The sequence below is a fragment of the Tinamus guttatus genome, unplaced genomic scaffold (genome assembly GCF_059628265.1).
Source record: "Tinamus guttatus ecotype Peru unplaced genomic scaffold, ASM5962826v1 Tinamus_guttatus_pri_ptg000384l, whole genome shotgun sequence".
Lineage (NCBI taxonomy): Eukaryota > Metazoa > Chordata > Aves > Tinamiformes > Tinamidae > Tinamus > Tinamus guttatus.
Genome location: NW_028288918.1, coordinates 3,637,341 through 3,651,151, shown reverse-complemented (window position 1 = coordinate 3,651,151; position 13,811 = coordinate 3,637,341). Strand labels below are relative to the sequence as shown.

At 36.3% G+C, this 13,811-nt stretch overlaps 1 protein-coding gene across 8 annotated transcripts in view; it reads right to left on the bottom strand.

Annotated features, from left to right (window-relative positions):
* The window catches only part of CASK (calcium/calmodulin dependent serine protein kinase), a 202,038-nt gene that overhangs the window by 144,807 nt on the left and 43,420 nt on the right, over window positions 1-13,811 (bottom strand). For all 8 annotated transcript variants that reach the window (XM_088530692.1, XM_088530685.1, XM_088530687.1 and 5 more), the window contains exon 2: window positions 2,982-3,094. In XM_088530692.1, coding sequence (XP_088386818.1) covers window positions 2,982-3,094 — 113 coding nt within the window. The remainder of the gene's footprint in view (window positions 1-2,981; window positions 3,095-13,811) is intronic.

Sequence of the window (13,811 nt, the reverse complement as noted above, 5' to 3'; positions counted from 1 at the left end):
AACATTCTCTCAAGAAATTTGTGTTTCTACTTCTCGTAACTATTCTAGCTGAATATCTAACCAGGCAAAATACACAAGTCATGTAGGGAAAAAAAAATGAAAAGATTAGTCACGGAAAGTAAAAAGAATAGAAGAAAAAATGAACAGTAAAAAGTAACTATGGTGTGAGCTACAGCAGTTTCAGAAACAAGGACAACACCTTTAACACATTTCTGTACCAGTATGATGACTGAGAGCTGTATCTGAAAACACTTAACATTTTTCAATATTATTTTACTAGACCTCACTGGAGTAATCAAGTAATCTTCCATGCGAATCCTCAAAATTAAGAATTAAAAATATTCTCATTTATATCTAAAGAAATTAAAACTTTACATTTTGGAGGTATATTTTTATTTTTGGTTCTCTGAAATATGAAAGTGAAAATAGGGCAGAGTCTGTCATCCTGTAAAACACCCAGCATAATTCTAGAGGATCATACAACCACTTGAGCAGTGACAAAGGGTCAATAGACTTTAATAATACAGGTAAGTTACGATGCTACAGGGACTCATGATGCACAGTATGCAAGATCATGAATACTAATACTTAAATCCAACAGAATTTAGTCCAAATTAGATTTGTTAACTGCTAAGCATCACTACGTAGTATTTTTTTTCTTATCACCAAACTATTGCAAAGATGCACACATCTTTGTGTGTGTAAAATTCACTTGAGATGTCTGTGCATATACACGTTACATCTGTAAAGCAAGATTATGCTAGTTACAAGTTTTCCTTAAAAGCTGGTTACTGCTCTAACAAATACCACAAATCTCCTAACAGTATCAACTGATGAACAGATAATAGCCTATTGAATCATTATTTTTTCAAAATAATTGAAACTGTTTTTATTGATTATTTTTATTACTACAGTAAAAGCTGTGAATAGTCTTTCTTTTCAAATGTATTCCAAATTTAATCTCCGGGAGGCTTTAAGGGAGTGGAATGATACTTTTTCTTGTATCAAAACCAGTTCAAAACTATCTCCTTTTCGAGCATTGTACTGTTGAGTCTTCATTTTCTCCCTGAACAGTATTAAAACTGTATTCCCGCACAGATCACATGTAGACTTTTGGTGCTAATACCACAGAATCATGTAGGTTGGTAAGGACTTAGATATGTCACTTAGCTTCAACTCCTGCTCAGATTTGGTCAGACTAGACCATGTGGCTCAAGGCTTTGTCCAGGCCAGTTCTCAAGAGACTCCAAAGACACAGACTCTATGATCTCTCTAGGCAACCTGTGCCAGCTTTACCACTCTGAGTGTGCATTCTTATATCTAATTGGAGTTTCCCCATGTTGCAATTCGCTCTATTGTCTCTTGCCTTTTCACTGTGCACCTCCAAGAGGAGCCTGGCTCCATCTTCTCAGTACCCTTCTATTAGGTAGTCGAAGACAGCACTAAAATCTCACCCTAGCTTCCCTTCTCTTGCTGAAGAAACCCAGTTCTCTCAGCTTCTCTTCTGACATGAAGTTGTCCAGTCTCTGAACACGTGATGGGCACTCTGCTGGGCTGATTCTAGTAACTCATTCCTTTTTTTGTAGTAGGGAAACCAAAACTGAGCACTGTGCTCCAGATGCAGTCTTAACAAATGCAGAGCCAAGAGCATAATCACTTCCTCTGACTTCCTGACTAAATTTTTGCCTCTGATCTATGTGGCTGGCTGCCTTTGCCACAGAGATACACTACTAACTTGTGTAAATACGTTACAAATGACTGAAAGTTCTTACCCACAAACACACTTCATACCATTCCATGTAAGGTACCACGCCAGGTACTTCTGCCAAAGCACTCCAGAGACATTTCAGATCTAGCCATAACTGCAGGGGCACACATACTCAGCCCTTACTTCTTAGTGCTCTACATGCATGTGAAATTCATGTATGGACTTGTCTTCAGCACCTTCGGACTCTTAAGGTCCTGTGGGACTCTGATGTAGAAGGGAAGCATGCTGAGTTTTGAATGGGCCCATCGACACTAAAAGTCTCTCTTTCCAAGCTCTGATAGTCTTCATTCTCTTTCCATCATTGTTCATAATCATATTCATGCAACATTTAACTCAGGCAGTGCCTCCCAAACTCCACAGGTTGCCCGCAAAAGTGTCCTTAAGAAACACAGATTGCTCTGCTGAAACATGATTATCTCTAAAAGCCTCTGCAACAGCATAACGTTTAGTGAAAATTTAGAAAGAACAGTTGGCAGCACCTCTCAGTAGTCAAATATAGAAAATCTTTCAGATTCAGAAATGTCAGAGGCTAACAGAATTATACAGCAATTTGGGCACATTCTACCTGGTAATTCCTCGTTAACATGCTCATACCAGGCCAAACACAGTCATCTATACGGAGACAGCCCTGCCTGTTGACAGAGGCTGCAAGTATTCCTGGAAGGATGTTCCTTGGATGTATGGAATCAAATGTAACTTGAGGACTAGCAAGTTTTAGAGCATAGCACACTATGTAAGGGGAAGGCTGACTTTTTCAAGTCACTTTGAGAATCTTCCTTCTTTTAAGTTGTACAGGTGTCCTTTTCCCCCAAACCTGTGTCTCAAAGACAGTCAGGAGGTGGAAACTTGTAGAGAGATAACCTTAAAAGAGCAAAACAGTACTGAAAAAGCCAAAACTCTGAGATAAAGAACGTTCCAAATGCTCTCATCATTTCAGCTTGCACTTTGACACACTTCATAAATACAAATCCCCCAGGCAAGTAATCTCTCTTCTGTGCAAGAAGTGCCCTCTGGGCTGCAAGAGTTTAATATACTCCCGTTAGCTTAGAAATGCTGGCACTAGGTTAAACCAAGTTAAAATTAGAGGTATAGCGTATTGCTTTAAAACTTCTTCAAAACAAGACAGGTTATTAAAGAGCAAGTAAACAAGCAAGCAAGGAAATGGTTAACAAAACCAAAACAAAACTTTTAACAGTGTCTGTGTGTCTCCTACCTTCTGTGCTTAATCCAGGACTTGAAGTGAATTTTGCTACATCGACAATCTTTACAGCAAACTGCTGCCCTGTTTCCCTGTTGATACATCGCCGTACAACACTGAATGGACCCCTGAAACACAAACAAAAAAACAGCAATAAAATATCCATTCTTTTCCCATTATTTCTATTCCAACTACAGATTCCAACACACCATTCAACTATAGTATTTATACAGAAGCTTGTTTCACTCTTCCTTGTTGCCAGTAAGTGAAAAGTGTTAGCTTGACAACAGACTAACATCTGTATACTATTTACTTGTACTTTTAACTTTGCATATACCTGTATTAAAGAAAGCTCAAACATGTTCTCTTTTCAAATGAGTTTAGAAACACTATATTCTTGGAAACCTCATATAATACACTAGCGTTAATACTAAACCTTAAATAGCTATTTTGATGCACAGTCCAAATAGGAGAAAATGTATAAAATTGTTGTAACTGAATTGTAAGCTTCCTAAAGTGCTTTTAACTCGAGTAGTATTCATGATTTATACTCTAACGGATTACATTCTGCAACTCGGATTCGTCTTGACTTCGAAATTTAACAGCGACGACCTCAGAGCTTCACTGACAGCACCAGATAGAATAAAAATCAAAACAATAAGGGGGCAAATATGCTCTTGTTTTCAGCTCAAGACTAGAGTTTAGAAATTACCATTATTTGAAACAATGAAAAGGATATTACTTTAAAATAATGGCAAAGTAAGTAAAGTTGTCATAGACTTTATTTCTTTATTTATATATTTAAGAACCAGCTTTATTTTGAGTGAATTTGAGACCAAGTCACATCAACAGCTTATGCAACACTGAAATTCCACAAAATTCTGTCACTTCTCATCTCTAGGACTTTAAGAACCCTCACAAAATTGCAGATAGTGAAGATCTATTAAAACTAATGCAGGAGGATGTTAGTACCACATTTAACTGATAAGTTAGTTATTTAGAAAATTTTAATTTTATTTTCAAAAAGATGAGCCAATTCAGTGATAATACTAAGTTACTCCATTTAAAACCCTCACTATCGAAATGCGTACGTGGGGAGAGGTTTCTTTTAGCAGAAGATTTTAGGTTTCTTGTGCTTTAATTTAGAATATGAGGTCTTCCATACAGTGTTAACAGACAATTAAATCAGACAATTATGGCAAGTAAAGCATTCAGACATGAAAAATTGTTTTAATGGGTTATGAAAATGAAATAAGATCTTTCAAGAGTGCAGTAGTTACGACGAAGTCGATCCTTTTTTGCTGCTACATATTCAGTGACTGACATGCTGGTAGCTAAAGAAATTCACTCTAAAGTCTTCTCAAAAAGACATAAGGGGAAACTCTGAGTGGAAAGAGCCAGTATTGGGAAGTTAATCTATCGATTGAACAGTCACCTGCTGAGTGAAATAAAAGGTTAAATATAGCTTAAAAGATGGATTCTTCCATCTGGGCAGCAAACTGGAAATTGGTTTATGGGTTTTTAAGCAATGAGATTGCAAACCAACCCAATTCTCCAAAACAAAAGGCTCCCTAAAAAGGGAGAAAGGCCCAACCGAGGGCACTTACAAATCCTTACAACTCCAGCATGTACATGGACGACTCAAAGAATATAACTCATTACACTACCAAACCTGTACCCTCAAAGCTGACTTTTGTACTCTTTAAAGAGCACACTCCACCATTTTCTTGAAATAGGGTAATTTCTGACAAAGTGTAAATACCGAACCAGGCAATGAATGAAAAACCAAACATTTGGATGCTAGGAAAACATTTATTAACACAATTATATACATGTAAATTATGTCACTGCACTCAACCAGAACTACTTATGCAAGACAACTTAAACACCCTCCTACTGTATGATCAAACTCTCTGAACAGATGACTATTTTCTCTGTATCCAGACCTCACTATGACTCAGTATTTATAGCTACCATAAATGTTTCAAAAAGCTATTTAATTAAGACTCTAAATATGTAGCACTCCTCTGACATTTGTAAGTAAAAAAGGCTCTACTAGCTTTACTGGTACCTGAGGACTGGAGGTAGCTTGCCCAGAGAAACCTTTTATTAAGAATTCCCAGTTTACATGGATCAGGGCTACCTTCTTATCTCAAGTTCCTGTTGACTGTTATAGCATCTGTCAAAAGTAAAACTGCTTTTAAACAGAGTAAAATGTATTTAAATTATGATAATTTAAACACATTTCAAAACCTTGACTACAGCTTCAGTATAATGCCAGCAATACTCATTTTCATCCATAATTACCATAAATTCCTAGAAACTAAGTGCATTTAATTAAAATAGGCCCTTTTTTTTCCGTTGTTCTCATTAGTTTTCTTGCACAAAATCTTTATGAAGGTATTAATTAACATTTTTAGCATAACCTTATACAGAACTGCAGATAACTAGTGTGTAGGGAAGCCTGACAGGCATACCACAGCCCTACTGATTAATAGGCTAATGACTTCTGCTCATTCATGTTCCTACAGAGACGCCGTGAATATAATTTTTTCCTCACTGTTGGCTGAGGTACTTCTAGATTTCTTCTAGTTTACTCAGGTCTGGGCTGGACCGCTTGCCCATCCACCTGAATAAGTTCACAAACTTCTGGCAGTCAAAGAGCGATGGCTGGACAGGGCATAAAACAAAAAAAGAACAGTCCAACTTCACCTTCAAGAAGGATCAGATTTGGGATCACCCTGAGTGTGCGTGCTCTCTCTCTCCCCCCCTCTCTCATAACTGTGACTTATTTTTTCCCTCCTCAGTATATTAAAAAAAACATAGAACCCAAACTTCAGCAATCTGAACCCTGAATATCGCTATGTCTGGGGCAAAGCTAAGAGACATACGTATATAAAGTTGCATATGCTAAGAATAACAGTACTGTAATCAACACTCTGCAGTAAAAAAAAACCCTGCATATGATAATTCCCTAAATATGGAAAGTTCTAAATCTCTTAGGATTTTTTTTATCTTCCAAAAATGCCCTGTAAGCGATTGAATAATAATTACTTCAAGAAACTGGAAACATTTATATCACAAATGAACATTCAAAAAATTAGCCATTCAGTTCCATAACAACAAAGGGTACAAAAAAATAACTATAATCTGGAACCTTACTTAAAATGTACTTATGGTACAGAACCTCCAGTAGTCCCCACTATGCACTTATTCTTTTAAAAATACATCAATTTGAAGTCTCATGTGGAAATCAGAAGAGATTTAACATAACTTCAAGATACAAGTATCAATAGACCCCAAATATCCAAATTTTTCAAGACTAGCACTCTCATAATTGAACCTTAAAGCAGTACATAACATATACATTACACACTAGATGTTACACATTCAATGAGAAAAGCAACAAAATAAAAGCTTATTTCCAATTTTAGATGATTTCTTATTTCACAATTTTTTAAAAGATTCAGGAAAGATACCCTCTCAATCGCTGGAACCTCTTGCTTGAATTGAGAGGGGGTATAAAGTGGAGAGACTAAGATTTGTAAGGTTACTTGAAGATAATCATTACATATGCTGTATTTCCTTCAAGGTTGTAGCTTACTTTTTTGTATTTTTCCATTTTTCCTCATAGCTCCTCATAGTGATACTCTGCCTTCTCAGGAAAAGAAAAAAAAAAAAAGCTATGTTTTCTAGCATAGTAGTTTTACACCTTAACTGTATTTGGAAGTTAAAAAACAAAGTATTTCAGTCTCAGCACTAAACCACTCTCTTCCTCAGAGTTGGAAAAGGACTGAAAATTTTTATCTCAGGTGATACTAGTGATACTAGAGATGATTCAGCGATTGTGTCTGCTACTGGGGAAGCACTAAATGACTATCTTCATTAAATGACAATTTCCCTACCTATCACTCTTGCAACTCACATTATACAGTTCTAAAACTCAGAGGTAATGCCAAGAGGGTAACTAAAGCTATAGCTATAGATACAGATATCAGAACCGTTACAGACACATCAGAGAAATTTGTTCATTTATTAAAGCAAAGGAACTGGACAATTAAGTTACAAAATACAGCTTCATCCTATTACGGTCACAGGAATTAAGAACTACTGCCAGATTACAATGTAACAAGTTTTATATTTATTTTTTCTCTCAGCTGCTCTCTAAAAGACCTACCCACTGAGATGCACAATCCCTTGGTTTACAACAGATCCTCCCACTCCTACCCCAACTTCCAAAACCTTTCACTGCAGCTAACACGAACAGAACAGACTGCCCTTGTTCAAACTTTGAGAACCATTAAATATGTTATAGTAAGGACTGACTAATTCCTTCCACTGATATTTTGCCAACATTGGCAGCAGCACATTCCACCACCTGCAATACTTGGATTCCTACCTGCAACCTATATCAAATGGCAGACTGTACTTCAACTTTCTTAACCCGCAGTTGGGATACATACTGCTTCTTGCCATCACAAATGGAAATGAAAGCATTACAAAATGCTGGAATGAGTGTAGCAGATTTAGCAGAATGAAGTACATTATTGATTATATGTAGGCGATGAGAGAGTGAATAGCAATGCCAAAGAGATGCCTCATAACCAGATCTCTTCATGCTTCTCAAGTCTGAAGTTAGCAGAGCACATCCTAATATCACCTTAACTCTAGTGCAACTATTTTCTGGTAATTAGCTTCGCTGTCTAGCACTGAACTGTTACTCATATATCAACTCAGAAAGAATGTGAAGAATATCAATCATTAACTGATCTCTCCTTCAGCAAATATAACACTGAAATTAGAAAAAAAAATCCTAGAAATCCTAAACTACCAAAGGTTTCTTGCCTTTTCTTTCACTTTAAATATTTCACTCAGTGTGTGCTGTTAGGACTTGAAGGACAAAGCTCATAGGGCGACTTCTTGGAAGCTTTTGGGGGTGCGGGGGAGAGAGCAAAGATCTCAATTTGTTGATTTGTGTGTTTCGTTTCCTCTCCCCTTTCCTCCAATCCAATCAATTAAGTGTCAGAATAGGTTGCAATTAAAAGCAACTTGATCATTCCTGGCAAGCACAAATACTTGCAGCCAGTAACTACAGCTTGTTCCCTTCTCATATGCTCTCGTGGAGTTCCAACGCACTTCTACTATAAAGACAACTTCTGAACACCTGTGATCCCCCAAACTTTAAATTTTAAGTGATTTAAATATGAGACCACTAACACTTCCAGCAATTTACTCAACATCTCTCCCAAATGAAACACAATTTTTCAAGAACTGCATATAAAACAGTACATCTTGGCTCCTAAATTCACTTTCATTAAGTTTCAATAAATAGTTGAATAAAGTTCAATAAATAGTTAGACAAGTCAAAAAATTTTGCCAGTAGATCCAGAAGTAACAAGTAAAATCTTTTGGAATGAATAGAATTCCCCTTCCAAAATAAGCTTTCATTTACAGGAAGAAGGCCTTGGAATCTTTTCTCCTTATTTTAAGAGAGCATAGCTATCAAGATCTTGGAATACAAAAGAAAGGCCTTAAAGCTACATTTGTACTTCACTAAACATTTAAAATGGAGTCAGTGTTTTCTAAAAGAGATTGTATCAGCTTGTTGCATTAAGACAGCGTGAATATGTAGAGACAAGGTCATGTAAACCAAAACCACCTGGAAAAAAACAAATATATATACACAAAATTTCCTCTCTTCTCTCATTCAAAGGGCTATGTACTTTCCTAGCTAAGGCACAAATACGGCTGTTTTACTTAAGGCTGCTTATTCAGTCTAGAGTTGAGTTCATTGGATCTCCAGTCAGAAGTACTGACTTCTGATATGGATCAGAAGCCCAGGAAGATCTAGACCCAGGGTCTTTCTTCTGACAACATTCCTCTTGGCACAGTGACATTTGAAACCTCAATTTTTCAGGCCTTCTTGAACCTTTATGGTCTGAGGGAGGAAATAAAAGGGAGAATTAAAAACAATTCCATACAACTATATTCAGGGCTAGAAAGTTGGCAGAATGACCAAGAACGAGAGCGAGCAGATGGCATGAACCTCCAGAACATTCTGTGTTTCTTTCTTAAACACACCTCTTCTTTCTGTGACATTCTATTTGTGATATACCAAAAAATACTTGTGTAAGATTTTAACATTTCCTAGTAAAGCTCATAGCTTGTTTACATGTTTTCTCACTATCAAGACAAAACACTGTCATAAAGAGCTCTCTTCTGCTACCATGTCTTTTCTAGCCCCAGTCTGCAAGGGGGGTAAACTATCCTCAATAGATCTGTAAGCAGTATTGCTAGGAATAATAAAACTGTGGCCTGGATTTTTTTCTATTGGTCAAAAAGGCAAGAATTTATTTAACATTTCAGTTATTTTACATGGTGATTTATCACTTATCTGCATTGATATATATCTATAATTTCCTAGACATGCACATTATGCACTTAGTGCATGGCAATATGTAAAAACAAACATGCATACATAAAAACCCACATCTGCTATATTATGTAAACAAATTTTATTTTATACTGACTGGCTGGGATATTAGAAATGGGAAAGAAAGGTGGACATGAAGGTAAAATACCTGCTATAATCTGTGTTTTATCATGGGACAAAATTTCAGCACCAGACACATGCAACATTCTTAGTGTGCAGGCAAATTAGAAATTAGAATTTTCATGTTCACTTATACTACAGCACTCTTCATCTTCAGAACTCCATAACTATCAGTTAATACTGACAACACCCTTGTAAATTCTTCTTTCTTTAGATAGACTCACATATTAAATTTAGGCTGGAGGGAACTCCGGAAGGAACATGCTTAATAAATTTTGCCATAACATCTATTCATTGTTAAAAAAGATACATCAATATTACTATTTCCTGCATCACTCCCTGTAAATAAAAATTTACAAGCAATTATCTACCTTCGACATATAGACAAGCAGGTTTCCATCATTACCATATTAAGCAGTTGCAAGCCCTGAAGGAGTTGGTCTGAAAGCTCCAGCTATAGAAGGAAGGATAAAAGTTACTGCACTTTGTAAAGCGCTAGGCACTCTCAGAACAACACTGGGCAGTAACCGCTGGGAAGCTCTGGGAGGCAGGTGCTACAAACCACATCATACAGAAAATGGGATGTTTTTTATAGGAAGATGACAGTACATAACTTCCAATTCATGTCTGAAATATACTGAAGTATGATAACGGTTTAAATGGAAGTAATAGTTATTGGCACAGAATTGCTCTTGCAATAGCCTGTTATGAGGTCTTCCCATATTATCCTATCTTTAAACACATTAAAGGTCATTAGCAAGACAAAGGTTAAGACCTCAGATTTAAACAACTTCTAAATTGCCTTCCTATGTTGTGCTATACAGCTTCACTTAACACAAAGACATTACAGAATGAATTCAGGTTGTGAGCTCCAAGGATTCCTTTCCAAACACTCACTTGTAATCTCTTTTTGCTGCAAAGTAAGAGAGCGGACACTACCCCCGCACCTTCCTAAATGAGTATGTGAAGATGTTAGACCAACGGCTCAATCTTTAAGACACTGACCAACCACGTGTCCCACTGATGGCTTACTTAGCTATAGAAAAAAGAAAAGCATATGTGTGAGGTAGTCTGTTAACAGAGATATAATTGATTTTATAAGTCTCTGAATGGTGCTATTTAAAGGAGGATAAAAAAAAGAATAAAAATACATGAGATGACTTATCTCATCTTTGCATTGGTGAAGAACTCAAGAAACTGATTACAAAGAGATTCTCCTCTCTTTTTTATGATTCACCTCAAGGTAAACGAGAATCTCCTTCACACACAAGTAGAGCAGGTGGGGACTTGAACTCAAAACACAGTTTACTTGAACAGCATTTCTAGTATTTACTGGAAATACTCCAGTAAAAGGATGGAGTCAAAGTGTGTGGGCAAAACCTTATTTTGGGATTTTAATTCTGTAATGCTTTGCAGAATAATAATAATAAAAGAGGGCCAGCAGATAAGAATATCAGTTCAAAAGTGTTTTATAAAAGATTCCTAAAATCCTGTTCTAAATCCTGTTCATCTCACAACTACAAGCACTTTTTTTTTTTTCAACAACACACAGCACAGAGCAAAATGAGGGAGATTAAAAAGAAAGAATGGCCACTGCTGCCAAAAATTTCTTCGTGAAATTATACCTGTAGGCAATGTGCATGTATTAACTGCTCCCTACCACCAAAAGAAAAAAGACTTATCCTCCCTCGCACTCCTGCATCGTGGTGCTGCAAGCTCCTGTATGCCAACCAAGGCACGTAACGTTTTTATGCAGTTTCCATGTCAACCTTATTCATGGCTATCTTATACTTTGCAGTCCTTTTAACAGCACTGAGCTTACATACTACTTCCTCTCTTGTTTCTCATCCCTCAATTAAGCCAAGTCTAACTAGACACGCATTTTAAGATAGGCCCTTTCAATTTCAGTATCCCTTCTCTGCACCTATTGCAGTTAAAATTTTTCTCAACAGGAGAAACTGGAACTGTGAGTAATAGTCAAGATGAAGTCTTAAGAAAGGCTTGCAAGTGGGAATGATGCTTTATTTTCTGCTGGACACACCATGACTGGTATATTCTGCACTTGCCTCTTCCACAAGTGTATCATACAAATATCTGCTATGGCTAAATTCTTCTTGTAAGCTGATTTTAAGTAAAAGATCCTTTATTTGTAAATTCATTTCCAGTACTACTGTACTCAGTAGTAGTTTTTCTTCCTGTATGAAGTTCAGATCCTTCTCCACAACAATCCTCAAATGCAAATCAAAAAGCACAGGTCAATTTAGTGTTTTTTTTTTCTTTTAAAATAACATGACACACAACCACCCTCAGCATGAAACATGACAAACCTTCCTTATATCACTATTTCCCCTATGAATGCTCCCCATTTTATTTTGGTCTTTAGTCCATTATTTATTACGCTTGTAATTTCTTAATTTTCTCCAGTCTCACTAAGCATCTTCTGTGTGGTGCATATAAACAGACTTACTGAACCTATGCAAGAAAAATCTGCCACTTATTTTTCTTCATGAAAAATAAGTTTTCTACAAAATTTGGAGCTCTTGAGTTAATCACATTAAATCATGCCTTACTAATGGGTGAATTTTATTCCAGTATCCAATTATCTTTATACCTGGGTATTTTTTCCTTCCCCAGCCCAAGGGTTTTGAGAACACAACTGAACTTCCTGAAGTTTGGTATCGCTGACAAAACCAGCGTGTGAATCTAAACAGAATTCCTTCTGGTAATCAGTTCAGTTCAAACTGCTTCCTGTAAGCTCAGTGTACTTAAATGTTGCTTGAAAATCTTAATTCGGTTCAATGGTCATTTAAAATTGAAATCTCAAAGGTAATTCTATGTGAATACAAATCCGTAAGACTCTTTGGAAAAGAAGTTACTTAGGTCAGCAAGAGTGAGAGCTTCAAAAATAGGAGCACTTTCTGGTGTGGCACTGATCAGTGAAGCACCTGCATCCCAGAAATCTTGATCTGGACCGACAACTTTCCATATTTCCTTCATGCATTTGGTCTGTGAATTGCCAAATGCCTTCATGCGCTAGAATAACAGAAAGAAAAATATCCTGAAATGAAAGTCTGCCTTGTATGTCTCAGAAGTATGTAGATTAGTTTTGAATTTCATAGGCTGTCAAGATCACACATGAAGTGAAGGGAAACATAAATACTTGAGGTTTTCATGTAAACATGTTGGAAGACTTCCAGTATTTCAGAAATTAAGTTTATGACTCAACCAGTCAGCCTTTAGGGCTATTCATAACATTTTAAATTATGGAGGGATTAATGGTATTTACTAAGAACATTCAGCTACATGTTACGAATAAAACTTCCTAGGTCAGGATATTTATAGAAGGTTGCTGAATTCTCTCCCTGGGGAAGAAAGTCTAATCCTGACCTCTAGCCTCTTGAAATCTGATGTTTGCAGAAATGGTCTAGAATAAGTAATCTCACGCAAGGAGAAAATTCAGTTTTTCCCTTCCGAGTCTCTCGATTTTTTTGAATCGTCGTTCCTAGATAAAAATAGTTCTACGTATTTAATGCATACGAACTACTATTCAAAGTCATTCAGATTCTTTATATTAGTAAAAGTATTAGTACCAGGCAGTTCATAAGACTAGACATTTCTATGAAACACATTAGTCTGTTCCATTTGTTTAAGATTTAGGCTGAAGTACTACAACTGTTTTTTCGCTTGTTTGTTTTTTAAATCTGTTTAAAGAAGTCATCCCTCTAATTTCAAAAAACACAGATATCTTGGATAAAGATGATACAGACAAAAGGAATTTAAAAAAAAAAAAACTCGGAAGGTACAGTGTTATATAGTATACCAGAAAAATTAACTGCTACTGTTCGCAAAAAGTAACAAATAGCTAAAATTTCATAAGTGAAATACAAGCTTCTTAAAAAGATTTTCATGAATTTTCAACTCAATTCTTAACTTCATGCGCTAACTTAAAACCGGCGGTTACTCTGAGCCTCCTCTTGTCATTACAAGAAGAATCCACCATGAAAAATATCTCATATGAGCATCAGACAATTAATCTTGTATTAGATTCAATCAAATGCAGGACAATTATGACATTACATATAGAGATCAAAATGTATTGGCATTTCACTTTTTTTTTCTTGAAAGAAGCCACAACACTATTTTTCTAATTGCTAAACATTCAGCAAAATTTTTAACCACCTTTGAGAGGAAACCAAGTGTACAGTCAGTACTGAGCAAACACATTTCCCCCTCTTTTTCTTAAAAAAAGGAAAACTTGTCTACATCCATTCCCCAGCCAGCCTGAGACACAG